This window comes from Cottoperca gobio, chromosome 14, assembly GCF_900634415.1.
Source record: "Cottoperca gobio chromosome 14, fCotGob3.1, whole genome shotgun sequence".
NCBI classification, from domain to species: Eukaryota; Metazoa; Chordata; class Actinopteri; order Perciformes; family Bovichtidae; genus Cottoperca; species Cottoperca gobio.
In genome coordinates this window covers 1,407,517-1,425,822 of record NC_041368.1, presented here as the reverse complement: position 1 = coordinate 1,425,822, position 18,306 = coordinate 1,407,517, and the positions used below count along the sequence as shown (strand labels likewise).

General features: G+C 38.5%; 1 protein-coding gene across 5 annotated transcripts in view; it reads right to left on the bottom strand.

The window, feature by feature from the left end:
* Positions 1-706: 706 nt before the first annotated feature.
* Positions 707-18,306, bottom strand: part of ntm (neurotrimin) — a 405,184-nt gene continuing 387,584 nt past the window's right edge. For 3 of the 5 annotated variants that reach the window (XM_029448070.1, XM_029448072.1, XM_029448068.1), the window contains 5 exons: positions 11,963-12,091; positions 10,581-10,701; positions 10,190-10,341; positions 8,706-8,741; positions 707-5,953 (listed from right to left, as the gene is read on the bottom strand). In XM_029448070.1, the coding sequence (XP_029303930.1) occupies positions 5,853-5,953; positions 8,706-8,741; positions 10,190-10,341; positions 10,581-10,701; positions 11,963-12,091 (539 nt within the window). In that variant the 3' untranslated portion in view covers positions 707-5,852. The remainder of the gene's footprint in view (positions 5,954-8,705; positions 8,742-10,189; positions 10,342-10,580; positions 10,702-11,962; positions 12,092-18,306) is intronic. The other 2 variants (XM_029448069.1, XM_029448071.1) reach the window with 2 other exon arrangements.

The following is an 18,306-nucleotide window of genomic DNA, read 5'->3' as shown; positions in this document are numbered from 1 at the left end:
GGTAATCACATAGCTTGGAATGGTCGGACAGTGCATTCATGAGTTAGCTTTCATGATAAGGGATACTGGCCTTTAACCTAAGCCAGTCTTTTATCTTTCTAACACCGTATTCAGTCTCTGGCGTATGGATCAACTCTCAGCTGCAGATGTTTGCATGAATTAAACATTTGTCGAGGCTGTGGTAGAGCAGTGTGGTCTCAACTGCAAAGACATTTTTCTGTCACTGCTTAAAATATGCAATAAAAAGCACAAAGTTACAGTTGAAACCTCCAAAATTATGTTACTATACATGTATCATCTTTACAGCGAATGAATGAGAATAAGAAATTACTTTTGCATGCAGCTACAGCGGAGGAAGAGAAATACATTCAGAGCGTTATGGCAGAATCTCCTGCTGCGGTTGTACATAATTGATGTACCAGAACCCTTAAAATACACTGTGTTGAGGCTCAAAGACACACTGCTGTCATTTAGAGAACTGCAGTTAGCAGTTGTTGGTAATGTAGTGAACAGACCACAATGAGCTCAGCAAGGTCAGGAGTTCTGAGGGATCAAAAAATCAATAGGTTTGTCTTGTTTCTTGTTATGTGGCACTGTAGGCTACTCTGCTGTCTGTGCACGGAAAGGTCTGTTGGCAGTGCAGTATAGTAAAAGATACAATTTGTTCATATTTATATTCAACATGAAAAAAAACACCAACAATATATGCAAAGCACACAATCTTAAGATACAACATTTTATTATTGTCAGTCTTAAATATGAGCACACACTTTTCATCAAGAAAATACACGTGAACCAACAATCCCCCTCCACTTGGGAACAATCCGATCTGAAGAGAGCCCTGTGAACTTGTCATTTTATTTTTGTGAATCATCCAAAAATAATCCCAAAAGATCATGAGACTATTTCATGCGTCTGCTATGATAATCCCCTGACGGCTGAAGCGAAGGTTTGATTTCTCATGTCTAACCAAAGTTCACATCCAAAAATGATCTCTTCTAGACTCCAATGCAAATCACACAAATGTCACAAAACACCTAAAATGAATAGTACTATCTGGTAAGTACAGTGCAAGCTCAGTCATTGTTCTTAAATGGTATCAAATATTCTTCTAACACTGTTCTCTTGCCTTGCACATATGAAGACAAAGAAAATACATATAGCCAAAGCTTTTTTCCCCCAATTTCCCTCGTCTCAACTGAGAAAATGAGTCCTACAAAACCTTATGCAGTCTTCAAACTGACAATATAAATTGGTCATATCACCGTAAATGTGCAATGCTACTGTCAAAATAGTTTAGAATAGGCTGACTGGATTCAGACATAAACAGGAAATAGTATGTGTATTCAGGCCTTCTCAGTGCAGTTTCCTCACTGAACTTTGGCGGTGGATCAGAAGTATTTTACTAGTGTTCTTGCAAGGACCTCTTCCCAGGTTGTTAGATTTTATCATTATAAGTATGGCTTGAAATGGATCTTGCAGTGTGTCTTGCATATCCTTTTTAAAAGTCGTGCTTGGTGGGAGTTTGGGGCCTTTGCTCTAATAGGAAAGCAAAGAGACTTTTGTTTAATTCCATGCAGAAAGAAACCGCAGTACGACTGTCCACTGTTTGCCTGAGAGATGGTAAATTATTTTAAAATATGGCAGTTGCTCATTACCCATTGAAATGGGTCCGTTAACGCCTGCTGTGTTCAGTTTGCCTGACTGTGATGGATGTTAAATGCAGCTATTGAAAGCATTTATCATGGGGAGAAACTATCAATGTTCAACTAACTTGATTTAACTCCTGAAGAGACTGGCATGAACAGGATGTTTCTATAGCTAACAGGTGCAATCATAACACAAAGGGGGCTAATATCTGGACTTGTGTGGGAGTCGGTTAGAGAGCTGTAGCCAATTAGAGCACAAGACAAGGGTTGAGGGGAAACATGGGGGAGAGGTCACCATCAGGGATTGATCTTTAACCCTCACCCCGTCACCCCCAGTCAGGTAGAGTGAAAAGCACAAACACGTTCAGACTCCCGATCACAGGACAGAAAGTTGTGTCGTGTGGACTTAGCTAGCTTACACTAGAGAGAGTTCAGCTAACAAGTGGACGATATGAAGGCCAACTGAGAGCTTATTAGCCTTTTCTCAACTAAATCAGAGAGAACATGCCAAATAGCTGTGTGGTGTAACAACAATCATCACACTGTCTCACTAAATGTAATGTGAATGTGTTTATTTGACAGCTCTTCAAGCCAGCTTGTCTAATCTTGAAGTTAGCAGTATAATGCATCGACAACACTGGTGCTAAGTAATACAAAAGCCTCAGGTCAGAAAACAATCCAAATGAAGCCTTTAAAGAAGCAGCCTGCATAGTTCTTCTCCACATGCCTCCACTTGTTACACGTTTGGAACAGCAGGGATTGGAGAACACAGAAATAAAGTTGATGCTTTTCTGTTAGCTGCACGTGGCACAGACCAAGGCCAAAACTTTAGGAATATGATCTGATGGCTCTTCCAGCAGCGATCCGACAGGTACTGACTGTTTTCCATCTCCACTGAAAAGGCAGAATAATAATGTGCACAGTTTTGGTTTGTAGTCTGTGATGCTCATTACAGCCTCAACTCTGAATCTCTGCCACAGTAACCATACAGTATGGCTTTGCTTTTATTAGGTAGGAGTATTAGGTGATGTCAGCCGTACAACCTCCTCCTTACCTCGGGCTGCATGTGAAAAAGCATTTATTCTTTCATTTTATCTAAAGATACACGTTATATTTTGACAGCAGCCCTACTAGTTTGTACAGATCTGTCTATGTTCTAAAGGTAAGCGCTTACATATTTGTCCTCAGTAATAGTGTGCTTGGCACGTTATACTGCATTTGATATGACATCAAAAAAAACAATATCACAATTATTAAGGACAATGCAATAACCTGAAAACGTTCAGTTGTCTGCGCTGTCCTTTCCTTTGTGGAGTGCTGTGATACTCCTTAAGGAAACACTTGTGACAGTACAGCAGTGTGGTACAGGAAGGGTGTGAACACACACATATACACACCCATGTCCAGATCAAAATATTACTTTAGGGTGAAATGCTGTGTCGTTAAATAACTGCTCAGAGGTAGTTAAAAAATCAAATAAATGACACGTTGTTACAATGTGTGCTTGGCTCTTCTACAAAACAAATGTAAGCATAAATATACAAGAAGCTAGCTCACCTCGGTAGTATCTGTGGCATGTGTGTTTGTGTGTGACAGAACGAGAGGGAGTGAGGTGTGTGTCTGTGTGTTTTTTAAGTGATATTTCCAGGCAAATTAATAAGCAAGGTGTTCAGCACATCTGGCTTCTTTTCAACCTTTCAAGTGAACTAAAGCAAAGAGGCTGTGATTGTTTGTGCATATTGACAGCAAATCAACCACTTCATGCAAACTCTTCTGAAGGGATCCCAACACAGACCTCCTTGGGAGGTGACCGGCTTCCGTTCATCTTAAATGTGGTTAAACTTGTGGCAAAAATAAACCTGAGATCAGTGGTGCCATCCTTTAAACTGGGATTGAATAAGAACCATGTCATTTCCAAACATTGCCGCGCTGAAGATGAATAATAGTCTTTCTGTCTCTCTCCTTGTCTTGTTTGTGAAAACAAACCATGATTAACCTGTCAGATTCAGCTGATGATTACCCTCATCAAATGTAATAATGGCCGCTATCTGTTTCATTCCTTTTTGATATGGATATTGCCTGTTTTCATATCAAGGAGCACACTCTTTCTTATCCCCATGAGCCATTTTAAAGAAAAATGTAGGTGCACATGGACAAAGGGCTAAACACTCACCGGAGCTGAGGGAAGCCAGGGAAAAATGGAGGAAAAGGTGAATGTGAAAAGAGAAGAGAGCATTGGTTTTGTTTCGCTCTCCTCCTTTTGTGCCTGCTCACTGCCCACTGAGCTCAAATTAATTTAAAAATAACCATATGTGAAAACATTCAATCACAGCTGTGGATTCTTAAGAAGCATTGCCCCACCACAACAAAGACACACACACACACACACTCATTTGTTGTAATTCACTGTTCCTGTTTGATGTTGTGTTAATGAAATCCTACCAACCATTTAGTACTGCACGTCCGGTGACGTGGAGTGCAGCTCTGAAACAACAGTCAGTACATGGTTGTGTTTGTTTGTCCACAAACACAACCAGCAAAGAGAGCCATGAACAATTCCACACATTACAAAACCAGTAGCCCAACACCAAGTCTTGCTTTGCTTTTTTGTTGTGAACATGAGTGCTGTCTGGTGTTAATTGTTTACCATCACAAGAGACGTGAAGAAGAGGAATCACTAGCTTTAATTTTTGCTGCCATGTTGTGAGAGGTTTTTGATTGTTGCATAAAATCCTCACGCTCACAACCAAATAAGGTAACAGAGGTCTGTTCTCTGTTTGCTGCCTCTCAACACGCCAGTGATACTCTGTCTGTGCTCATCTTCCCCATAATACAACACCACATTGTAAGCTATATATCAAGTGATAACACCAGTCGCAGCTTCTTCACTCCGACTTCTGATCAATCTCGGTTATTGTAAATGGCCTGCTACTGTACAGTAAGCCTGCGATCGTTTCTTTTCTTTGCAATAAGAGCTGGAAATGTCATGTTCAGATGAACGTGTTACAGTAATAACCACACACTGTACATTTTGGTTTAAAAGTATCTATAATTTTAGATTTCCAGATTGCCCCATGTTAAACCCAACATGGTTGCTGTTGTTTGTGAAAAGACAATATGTGTGTTTTGTTTGATGTTGAGACTAGAAAACAGAACTCCTATGAATTATGGTGCTGTGTGAACTGCTTAAGTCTTTGGGTTATTGGTGTCTAAATACATGCACAAAGAGTTCTATTCTCTGACTGGGAGGTCTATAACCCTCCAGTGCTGGTTTGGATCATGAACAGGAACATTTTCTCAAACAACTGCGTCGTGTTGAAATGGCATTATGTTTAAACAAGTAGCAACAGCATTAACACATTTGCATTATGTAAATAAGACATCAACTCCACACAGGTGGAGTAAACTCTTTCTTCATTTTTAAATACATAATTATAATATAATTATTCTTGACACCATGTTTGTGTACAACTGTACTGGTAAAGAAAGAAAAGACATACAACTAGGATATTTATCCTAAATAATTACAACTTCATATGTTCCCTTCTCAAAAATATTTAAAACTAAACATACTTGAAAAAAAATTAATTTAAAGATTAGAATAACACAACTTCAACTATATCACTATAATGCTGAGAACAAAAATACTTGAAGGTCAAAAACAATTCAGTTTCAACAACCAGACTGAATGATAATTATTATACATTAAAATATGATAATACCAGGCTTTCAGCCCCAGGGTAACCTAAATTCCTTCTGCTTCACTGTCTCGGTTTGACTTTGAGGTATTTAACATTCACCTCTCATACTTGCTGTAAATTTGCTTTTTCCTGGAGTTGAGATGAAGATGCAATGTGGTTAAAAAAACAAGACAAATCCATTCGAATAAGAGACACCACAATTAAAAAATCCTTTTCTTTTCTCCGAGACATACAGTATATGTAAAAAATAAACCAGAATAATATAATTTAGAGAGAAGATTTCCTACATTACTCAATTAAAATGCGAAACATTTGTTACATCCTTGAAATCAAAAAATCAAATCAAATAAACTTTTGTAACGTACTTATAAGGTGGGTCAACATCATAATGTTGCAGGATATTTCATGTGCATCAGTTTATGGTTCCGGTTGAAAAAGAAAAAAGAAATACACACACACACCCACACACGCCCACGACACTTGTGTTCAATTCCATTTCTCTTCAAAATCTGAGCAGGAACGGCAGAAACACTATGAAGAGGAGACAGGTGTGTAAGTGCACTCCCATTGCACCACCGCTGCCATCCTGAACTGCTCTCGGTCCTGATGGGAAGAAAGAAGGAAAAAAAACACTTTGATAAGTTTCACCATTGAAGATTGTTTTTTTCCTTTTGTGTTATCACTACGGGAGGTTAGTTATTAAATCTACCCTTCTAGCATAATCCTAAAGGGATTTACTGTGATGGTGTAAACCTGTAGTTTTGTTTGTGTGGAAACACAGGGTGACTGTATCTTTGACAGTGCACATAATAAGTGATTACAGTTATTACAGTGATTACTGTTCATTGATTAGAACTACAGGGGATCAGATGCAGGTTTTATTAGTCACATGGCATCAACGTGGAGTTTATGTGACAATATTTGAGCAACTTTCCTGAGAGTCTGCTCTCACAGAGTTTATGTGGACTTTCATAGAGACTTTGAGTGAACGTAGTGGGACTATGATCCATGAAAGTCTCACTGAATCTCTAGATGAAGTCTCTTACATATTACATTTAAATGAGGCTAATTTGCAACAAAAAAAACATTATGAGAGGAACTTAATGAGGCATCGACTACTTTTTAAAATCAATATAAATAGGAAGCATTTTTAATTATAATAATATTTGCACAGTTCAGTTCACTTTAATGACCATAATGTGTGTTGATGTAAATTAATGTTGAATATTTCTTTTAAATGTTCACTGACCACATATTACATGTGTTTTCCGATCATGTCTGAACTGTATGTGCTCATTGAAACTCAAGCAATCCTTGTTTGGACACTCAGGGCATGCCCAGCTGCTCGGGGGAGAGCAATAGTGTGAAATGACAAAGTCGACAGTGACTTCAACCACGAGACAGGCCGAGCTAACTTTAACATTTATCCAAAAACCAAAAGTGCTTTTGTTGCCTAACCCTAACTACACGATGACTCGTGGCACTTCCTTCACTGGAAGAAACCTTTTCACTGAACATAATCGTAGAAACTAATATTTTTCACCACAAAACATAATTGATTAAAAGAAATGTGAAGTATTATACAAATTGTAAGACACCTAATATATTATTAGCTTGCAATACTTAGCATATGCAGTCAAATACGCTCGTCTCTGTAATGATTTCAGAGACAGAAGATGGAAGTGAATCAACGTTACCGTCTGATTTATTCTTGTTGATTTATTCTTACTAAAGTAAAGACATTTCTCATATAGTCAGTACATGATTGACAAGCATCATGTTGTTTTCTCAGGCATGGCTGAATATAGATGTGCAATTCTTTGGATGATAATGAAGCAAGAAACCAGAGTCAGGAATCACTCTTTGTTGGGAAGAATAAATTAACAACACATACGTCAAAGACAATGACACATACAGTAAAGCTTCCATTAGTGAGGCAGGAGCTGAACTACTCTCAGTGCTGCAGAGGATGATTATCACAATGACATGGTCTGCAGTGTTAAGGGCAGCAAGAAGGATGAACACTGAACATTGCTCATCATCTCTTGCTTAAAGAAGGACATTCTCTCTATAACAAGATTGTGGATAAAAATCACCCTTTTTATCTAATAAAACTGCTTCCTCTGCTATGATTCATCAGGCTACAACCTTGGTACACTAGAAAACATAATGCACGCAGATGTTTTATCATATTTTCCATAGGTTTAATGAAAATGCAAGATAGAGTCTCAGTAGCTTTTAAAAAAGAGTCTTAATGAATCTATGTATCTGTCACTATGTAATGCCCCTGTAGTATTCTAGTGTTTGCACAGCTCAAATCAAATACAATTTTATTTAATAATTTCATCGTGCCCTTTTCAGTGATGAGGCAAGTTCCCTTTAAATGGATGCATTGTATGAGGATTGAGGACACTTTTAAACTTTTTACTTTGAAGCTTGTAACACAATGACTACTCATTTCCCTTGGATTTCCACGAGTTCACCACAGTTTCCTTTGGGGCATCTATCCAATTACCCTGCCACAGTGGATTATCCCTAATCCTGCATATGGCTAATTAGAATAATGACGTTCGCTCGTATTCAAAATCAAAGCAATTAATACAATTATATTGTGTAAATGGAGTGGGTTTGCTTACAAGATGCTGCAACCACCAGTCACAAGGACACATTAAATGACAAGATGGGTGAGGTGTTTATCTCTGCACTATTGCCACAGTTCTAACAACATCTACACCACAAATCTACAATCTGCAATCCCTATTTGCAGATACAAGGAGCGTTTCAGCTCGCAGTGAGGTTCTGCAGCTTTCCGTGTTTGCTTTTACAATTGTTCGTGTAGGATGTGCAGTTGAAATACAATAAGTAGAGGTACAAACAATCTCACAAGCACAAATGATGATAATGAAAGATGACGGATACTTACATTGGAAAAAAGAGCATGCACAAATCAAAATAAAGCCATGTCACAGATTGAGGCAGTTAGGTTTGCAGAGGAGAAGATAAAAAAAACTTGGTTAGCAAAACAGGCTGCAATGACCATTTTCACAAAGATTCAAATGCACTTTTATGGCGTATTGCTTTGCTCGTCCTCTTCTTCAAAGATGCTGTCTGCCATAGACCAGCTTTGCCATGTCAATTCATGAAGAGAGCAAAACATTGTCAAAGAAAGTACAACTTTGACAGATTCAAAGAGCACAGGCATGATTAGTCTGTTCTTGTCAAACACTGCTTATAACTCCAGTAACACTGCAGCCTAACTTCCAGTTTGTGAAAATGGTTATTTGTCATGTGCCAGCATGCAGTTAATACTTTCGATCCACGTCAGTTGAAATGCATGCTGCTGCAGAATACTAACCTTGCAATAGTGTTGAGCTAGTGGGTTCAATTACCACTACACCAGGGGAACAAATGGAACAGAGTAACATATTGGAAACAGAACAGTAACAAGTAATTGACAACATTTGCGAAAAGCATAAACATCAGGTTGCTAAAGAGACTTTTAAATTTTCAATGTTGCTGCACAGTTACACGAGTGTTCAAACTGATAATAGTGCCAACACATACTCATCTGTTCAGGTCGTGGCTAAAGTCAATTTCAAAGCTCAGTATTGATTAAGTGATAATCCACAAGAGTATTGATTTTAGTGACATGTTGCGTTCATTTTCTTTGGTTCAAAGCGAGCCCTGAGGAACATCGCCCCTCCACAGAAGCCCCTGTCTGACATGGAATACGTAACATTGGTGGCTTCAATCACTTCAATATGTTAAAGTGACATAAGTGACACAACTATGTTCCTCACAACCGCATTCATTACAGAAAGCGACACGATATGTGAGTGATATTTGGCACATGGCACCTGAGAGGGAGTTTTTTTTTTCTCTCTCACATCACCGATGTGTTTTAAAACGTACTTTTCTTAATTAATGATGATCGAGAGCGTGAGGGATGCTTACAATGTTTGAAATAATTCCGCTGCCTTTATAATCAAAGTCTGTCAAAGAATGTTAAGACGTTGATAGTAAACAACACATTTATTATGGTCTCTTCATAAGGTGAGTTACTATCGATGCATGTTTTACTTGGTGCTGCTATGGTCGTTATGTTAATCTGACAGCATTCAATTCAGACTTGCCTTGTTTTTCCTTTGTTACAGGTATGACCTTAAAACATTGCTGCCGTGACCTTTACGCATATATGATCTGGTTGCACCTGGAGGTGTTCTGTGCATGTACAAACACATCTTTAATGACAGAACTTCAAACTGGAGTGACGATACTAAATCATTATTTTCTCAGTAGCTTTGAGCAGCAGAGCTCCTCATTGTTAAGTGAAAGCAGGAAGTCAGTTGGGGCACTCTCATGTTCATGCTGAACAGGCCCAAAAAAAGCAGAAGCTTGACAACCTTTTAGGTGTATCAGAATTATTACTGAACACAGTATCCAGTTCTCTTAATGCATTAATGGTTTCAGAGCAAACTGTAGGCCCAGATCTATAGATATAATAATACAATCACATAAAAGAAGACTGGGAGATATTTCCTCTCTGTATATTTACTCCACACAGGCTGTGGTTGCCTGCACATTTATGCATAACCCTGTGCAAATTAGGATATTGAGTCACATACTGTATAGGGATATCTTTACATTTTAAAAAACAGTAAAAGCTTTCAGGAAATAGATAAATGTTGAATCACACTAATATATGGAAGCTAAATGGACACTAGATTGCGGATTATTTCTATTATTATTGTATTACTTTTATAGAAACATATTGAAACAGCATTTTAGTTATATTTCCCTGTGTGTAGTACTATACATGTACCAGATTCTTGTACTCACCAAACAAAAGGAAGCTTGTGTTTGAGCTCCCCAGTGTGTTGAGGGCAACACATGTGTAGTTGCCATAATCTCCGTCAGACACATTAAAAAATGTCAGTTTTGACAATGATCCAGTATTCATAATTTCCATGCCATCAAAGCCATTGAAGATCCTACATGTGAGAAAGAACATGTTTGTAAATGTAAAGCAACACCATGTTAATTATGTTTTGTTTCATTTTTTTCAAAGTCACTTGCCAAATGACCGATGGGCTTGAGCGCGATAATAATAATTGAATTGCAGTTGATCAATAACAATAACTAACATCAATAACTGTGACAACTGATGACAATAAGCACGCACATGATTCTTTCAATTTGCCTGCATAAATTGCAAATGTAAAAAGATTACCTTCTGTCCTCTTTGTACCACTCAAAATCTGCTGCAGGCACTGCATCAGCCTCACACTCCAGCACTCCTCTTTGGCCCAGAGTCACTCCGACATCTCTGCCCTCTGACACAGATGGCACATCTACAAGAAAGCAGCAACAAACGGGTCTGGGTATTTTCTCGAGTTCAAATTGGGTACAATATTTCTCGCACTGGTGAAACTGCATGGTGTCAGGATATGATGAGAAATAATTAACTGCTCAGGTTTTAATTTGATACAAACCATTATGTTTCTCCTGCAGCAAAGAAGCATTAAAACATTATTAAATAGATTTTACTCTAGCTCTGGCCATTGGTCGAGCATTCAGTTATTGCTTGAGGGCCGCCGAATTCTCACATTTAGTTCTGTGCATTGTGTGCCTTGGGAACTGGCATTTGAAACATAAAAATGTGACTATGCAGCCCTATTTTCACTGTCAATTAATCTGGCTAATTATTTTCTTTATTGGGCAATTAATGGTGGCAAAAAAATTGTGATTTCTTTAACTAAAATGTGATGTCTTTTAAATGTCTTGTTTTTTATGCAACCAACAGACAAACAAGCCTGAGATGTTCAGTGTTCTATCAAGTGAACTAAAGGAAAGTGGCAAAGTAACTAGGTAATGTTCAACAGTTTTGTTTGAAATGATAAATCGATTATCAACATTGTTGCAAATACATTTTTGTCCATCAACTAATTGATTAATAAAGTAACAGTGTTATCCCTTCTCTGTATCATAACATATAAACCTGGAGGATAGTTTTTAAAATAACTTTTTTTTTAATTACTTCATACTTCCCATTGACTCTAAAAATACATTTGATTTAGTTTAGCAATATTTCTGATAGGAAAACAAAATAAAAAATAAAACAGGCAAAGTCTTCACGATGTGAACACATGAAGTCCATGTAGAGACAATCTGTTTAACGCTGCAATATTTGCATCCTTACACTTAAATCGGAAGAGTAAATGTCCGGAACTAACACTTTGCTAATGACTCTATTTATTTTACATTAATATCTTTATTATTCTTTTTAATTAACTGATTAATCACTATGAAATGGAAAATACTGGTGAAACATTTCCATAACAATTTCCCAACATGCTACCTTCAAGTCATGTGATATTTGTTTCTGAGCAACGACTCACTGCTATTCAGCTGATGACAGAGAAAAGCAGCAAAAGCTCATGTCTGAACCGGGACCTGACAATATTCGGCTATTCAAATGATTTAAATGATTATACGATTATGAAAATAGCTAATTTTCTGCCAAAAGAGTGATTGATAAATTGACTAATAATTTCAGCATTGTTCACTCAAATACAAAATGTTTAAATTCTTCAGCCAAAGCAGTGGACTTACAGTTGACGGTGATGTCTACGGTCTGGACATCTGTGTCAATATCGTTGACAGCTGTGCATTCATAGGTCCCTGCTTTCTGTCTGGAGATGGACGGGATTTCCAGGTACTCATCGTCTGATGCCAGATGCGCTGTAAAAGGCCACGCACACAAAGTGAAAGAAAGTGGAGATGGAGATTCAGAGTTAATATGACAAGTCAACAGCTGTGGCCTGGATCATCACCTTAACACTCTGTGTCCCCGTGTGGCCTCTGGACATTATTGTCACACTGGTGCACAGAGAGCAAGCAGGAAGGTGTTAAAACTCTTACAATTATAAGTCCTCTACTTCTTTATCATATTATATTTAGTCTTATTTACCTATATGGTAACACTTTATTTGGATAGTCTACGAATAGTTTATAGAGTATAAACATTTTAACAAAGAGATAAGTTCAGTTCTAACTCCAACAGAGAAATCAAAGATGTAAGTTCAGAAGCAGCGGCCGGTCCTGTTCAGTCTTGTACAACCTGATCTCATATGAGCTACATATGTGTCAAACTTACACGAGTAAATATCATGACATGTGCCCAATTCTGTCTCTGATGCTTCTCTATTGTTTCTTTCAACACCAGTTCATGGGTTTTCTGACATTATTGTGAGGATGTTACAACACTTGGTGATTAGTGCTTTGTTCAGCCCCCACTCCTTTTCAATTATCTGTCAGACTTTTCATACCCTGCTCCTTTCTGTGTGTTTCTTACGCCTGCAAACACACCAGGACTACTACTGAGATGTGACTAAATGAACGGGGGAAAACGCCAGCACTGCTACTTTTTTCTGGTATCATTTTGACATGCTTGACAGAGGCACTTAATACAGCACTCAACATAAAGAACTAAATACGTAATTGACTTCAAGCCTCCTCCCAAGACGCTGGTTGGTGACGGTAATACATTTCACATGGATTCACTTTGCTGGGTTGAGGCACATTACTGAATTGCACCTGGGAAGGTTGTTATGGGGAGAAGTTCTCACTGGCTCACTGGTCACCTGACGAGGAGTATCGGGAGGACTCCTCTAGGTTTGAAGGTTCCACTCTGTTCCTTCTCTGCTTGGCTTTCTCCCAAAAGAGGAAAGTACATTTCGCCAGTGGAGACCACAGTGTCACTTAAAGCCACATTGTTATCCTCGGAGGAGAGTTAATCAAGACAAGGCTGCCAGCTGACGCACACTCTCAAAGTCCTCACACCAGGCATCAGTTCAACAGCAGGTAGCTTCACATCAGCAGCACAAGCAGCTGTCCTCCAGGCTGACACATGAAACTAATGTTTGTCTATCTGGCCTCAAAAATAATTCCTAAAAACAATTGACAATAATGATGTGTCTGATATGAGTGGATGCTTGTATTACTTTAAAATAATTGCTCAGGTTCAAATCCTTGTTTTATATTACAGCAGGGTTTCCTGCAGTGTATTTTAATGGAAGTAGAGTGCCTTGCATGAAACAAAGAGGGCCTGTGCTAACAAAAGTATGTATTCTACCCATTATCACTTTTATGTGAAGCTTGGATACTACTAGGTCGTCCTCAGACGGACCCTCCATCGGTGCTTCCAGGCATCCCGATCCTCCATGTATCTAGCTAGCTCGCCAGTATTTTTTGCTCCCGCATCTTTCCTGAGTACATCCAGGTATGTTATTGCGGGACGCAGCTCTTGGTGTCTCTGGCAGTGACCTGCCAGCCTCATTCTCCTGACCGCTGTTTTCTCGCCCACCCTTAGCGCCCCCCCCATACAAGTGCGTGTTGGTGACATGCTCATCCTTGTTAATGCCAAGTACCACACGCAGCATACTCGTGTAGTACCCATCTAGGGATGGAAACGGGAAGAGCAGCCAAAAAGGCCATGTATGAGTGAGGTGATTATTTAAACTGTAATAACTCATTTGATACATAGACAAGATGTGATAGGATTTCTCAGCCCTGCAGGTGATTGAGTTGTACATCAGCTTTGCAGTAACGAATAAAAAAAACAAATAAAAACGAATAAAAAAAAAAGAAACAGGTAAAAGTAGATGAACAGCTAAATCAATCATGTTCAGGGGCGGATGTGATGTTACATTGTGTATCTGGTTCCAGCTTAGCAACACACTTTCTAATATTCTTTAAAATCTAAAGCAAACAAATATCTTATCAAATCTTTCGTTTTTTTCTTACTGCATTTTATTAGCAAAGAACGATGTGCAAAACCTTCAGGCACTGTCTGGTGACTGCGAGGTGAATGTTAACGACTAGCTGTGGTTAATTAACGCCCACTGTTTGAGAAACTTCCCGAAAGGCCCAAATTAAACTCCATCCAATAGCCAAAGAAGGTTTGTTAAAGAGTGAAATGAGCGAGTTAATCAAGCCACAACAGTTTCAGTTGATGTATATCATATTAATGTTTCTATACATTTACAGGGGATTTTTCTTTTAAGATTTGAAAAGATTCAACGCTTCTTTACATTTTACTTCCATCTTTGAAACTAATAAATTGCAACACAGTATGTAAACAGTATATTTTATAATACATTGCATACAGATGCATCAGGAAGTAATACTACAGAGTATAATCCTGCTGTATGATATCCTACAGTAGCATTAGAGTAACATTAGACTGAATATCCAACATGGATTCTGCCAGATTTGAGTTGACCTTTATATAACCAATATATTCGATATATTTGAGATGTGTAACAGCTTTGACGGTACAGAATGATGTAGTCCTGCTGGGAGAGCGTCAGACCAGAACACACTTTCTATGTGTTGTTTCTTGAAGGCATGGACCAACCATCACCATACAGTTTACTGCACACACAAACACTCAGTACATGAGTCTCTTTCTCCGTGGTGACTCCCATTCAATCAATCCCATCAACTATACTTTTTCCTGAGGCCATGACCTAAGTAGGTCATCTTTCATGACCTCCGTAAACATAGAGGCTATCATCATCATATTGTTGTCTTTCAGTACACACAATGCTCCTCTTCCAGCTTACAGGGCTCATTTACATAAACTCACCTGTACCATTACTCATTTAAATATAAAGTGTTTTAGTCAGTGCCAGGTTTGTTTTTCTTTCTGCCAAATTATCCTGCATTATAAAGAAAGTAATAATTCAACATTATCTTGTTGGTCTGTCCTCTCACACTTCTGAGCCTCTTCATGTGCTGCTGCTGTCAGTTTGACCGCCAGTCACCCAACTGTGCAAGTGAAGCCAATGCAAGCAACATGCACCATGTGCCAAAGAATGATGTTTCTCTTTATGTGTACTGGGGAGAAAACAAATGTTTTCTCAGCAGAAACAAAGAGTCCACAGGACTCTTCAGTACCCACTATGTGTAGTGGGTACTGAAGAGCACTACCCAAGCCCTGAAAAATACACAAAGAATCGCTCATTATAGCATTCTTCCATTTTAATGGGTATGTGTTCACAAAGAGCAACAACATTTATAACACATCATGACTACTGATATTCCACTGTCTCTTCAAGTTTCCACTTCAACCTTACAAGTGAGCAGTCTTTCTCAGTTTTTGTTAAAGAGGGCTGCTGCGTTTGTGACCAAGTCATTAGTGAGATAGTACTGTGCACTGCCAACAAGGTGACATGGCGGGACATCGGGGAGAGCAGACAGGAGAAGGTGGTGGTGAGAAGAAAGCAAAAAAAGGGTCAGGAAGTCTCGGGAGAGGCCTGCAGAAGATAATGTACCCTTTCTTTGCCACTGAAATGCCATCCTCAAACTCAAGGGCAAAGAAGATGGGCTAGAAAATGGAAAGAGAAAAACATATTTGTGTGTAGGGCAACAACTTGGGAGGAGGGAAAAAAGACAGGAGAGCAGATGCTTGAGGGATATAGGCATTTAAGGAGAGGGAACAAGGGGATATGGTGAGGCAGGATTTAAATTGATGGAAGCAAGCAAGGGGAGAGAAAGAAATAAAGGCAGAATGGCAGATAGGAGCTGTTAACAGACAGAAAAGCACACATAACCAAAGAGAGAGTGGGAGTGGAGACGCTGTTACCAGTGTTGTCTTGAGGGAAAGGAAGTCGGAGTGAAATGTGTTGAAGAAGCAACAAAAGCTTTTGTTACTCAGACAAACAATGAGAAGGAATGCTTATTTAAAAGATGTCTGCGAAGACAATGAAGGAGAGCAACCGACTGCTGTTGCACTGCAGCTTGAGTCTTGAGCCTCTGTTGTTGCCTCTGTGCGAGGTAAATGTATAGTTATTTTTCCACTGATTATCAGCCTATGGCATATGGAATTTCTTAATGTGCCTTCGATGTATCATCGTCTTTGAACGAAACAAACATAAAAGGGGTGAGCGAAAAAAAAAATCTGAAATATAGTAGCTTGGGGTTCTATGTTTGTTTGCGATGAAATAAAGCAGCTTTTCTTCTATTGAAGAGGTTTGCCAGTGAAGATAATCTGTTGTGACAGTATGGTTTAGATTTGACCCGTCAATAGCATGCATATTTTTAAGCATACAAAGTAAAATGAAAACAATGGCTGCTACTAATCTCTCAGACAACAAGTCCTTTTGTATCTCAGTTAGACTGGAGCAGAAGCAGCAGTGCAAGTGATGGATACAGTATGTGAGGTAAAGAATATACAGTATGTTAGTAAATGTGAAAGGAGGAATCACAGAGTGATTGTTGGGGTGCAGGGACATAACAAACTCATACAAGGAACCTACTGTATACTTCATAATCAATTAAAACTTCACAGCTCTTCCATTTTAAATTGAATTATACTGTACATATGCTTTCACAGTAATTTGTATTTCCTTTGTTTTTTATTTATAATTGTTTTTTTAATCATATTTCCAGATTTGCTCTTCTCTTATTATCTGTGTGTATGTACCATTATGCACCAAAGCAAATTCCTTGTATGTGAAAACAAATTCTGATTCTGAAATATTTACAATATATGTTTTTTTTCAAATAAACTTCAATCGTGGTAGATAAGCAACACAAACGGAATAAAAACCCTATTAATGTAAAACACGACCACCTTATTCAGATGTTGATTTGCATGACCTGTAACATTATAACTCTGAAAGTAATGTTCGCTAACATTGAACTAACTGTATTGCTTACCATTTCTTGGAAGGAAATAGTACTTAAATTAATCTAAAAAGGAACATATTGCATGTTAATGTTATGTGATGATATTTGTTTTAGCTGCTTGCCTCAAGTTAAACTCAGTAAAGAGTGAACAGTGAACAGTAAACAGTGAACAGTGAACAGGTGACTGAATTCCTCCTCGGAATAATCAGGCTGCGGAGAATAGAGGTCTCTGCAAAACTGACGAGTGAACAAGAACGTGTTCAAACAGCAGAGTTTAGGAACAACAACTGGTAAGTAGGACTTCAGTGTTACACGGTATTTGTGTATACACTGATTACCCACCTCCCTCACCTTTGTTTTTTTACAGAAATAAAACTCACTTAGTTAATTTTCGCAAGTCAACGCCCAAATTCATCAAATAAAAAAACTGTATTAAGTAAAATACTGAGCCTGTTATCAATCAAGGACGGAGCGAAAAGGCACACAGCAAACAACGTGAAAGATCAAAGTAAGTAAATATCTTCTCTTGCATTATGTCTGTTGTAATCGTTAGCACAAGTGTTGTCACTAGTTTGTTAACGGCTGGGAAACTTTCCTCACCGCGGAGTCCTGACGCGGGCACTGTGGGTGTGTGCTACTACAGGTAAACAGTGCATTTTGTGCTAACACTAAATGGACGAGAAATCACCACTGTAACTGTACACAAAGATGGAGGCAGCTACAGCCTCAGAATGCTTAGCAGACCTAGAAGTTAGAAAATCCATGAGGAAACTTAAATCGATTACTTTTTGTTTACTAAACCTACCAACAATCAATTTACTATGACTATAGCTAAACAGGTGCCACAATCAAAAACAGCCACTGATGTAACTTCCTGTCATAGCCCTTCCTGCCATTGTGGATTTTCCCACCTGTGAGATCATCAGCCCCTCTCTAGATTGTTACCACCTGTGTCCCATGACCTCTTGCGTATGTATAGTCCTCGTCTCCCTTGTCCTGTGCAAGTTCGCCTTGTGTCTTGTGTCATCAAGAGAGCCAGCCAAAAACGCATGTTTCCCTTAATCATGTTAGTTTATGTTTTTGCGGTTTTCTTCCACTACGTTTTTCCTCTTCGAGTGATTTTTTGTTGTACTTTGAGTGTTCTTCAGTAAAGACCCTTTTGATTTGCATCAAGCATTTGTGTCATGTTCCTAACAACTGTCATCTAAAATGGTATTGATATGGTATAACAGTATTTTATCTTCAAAGGGGTCAAAAAGGGA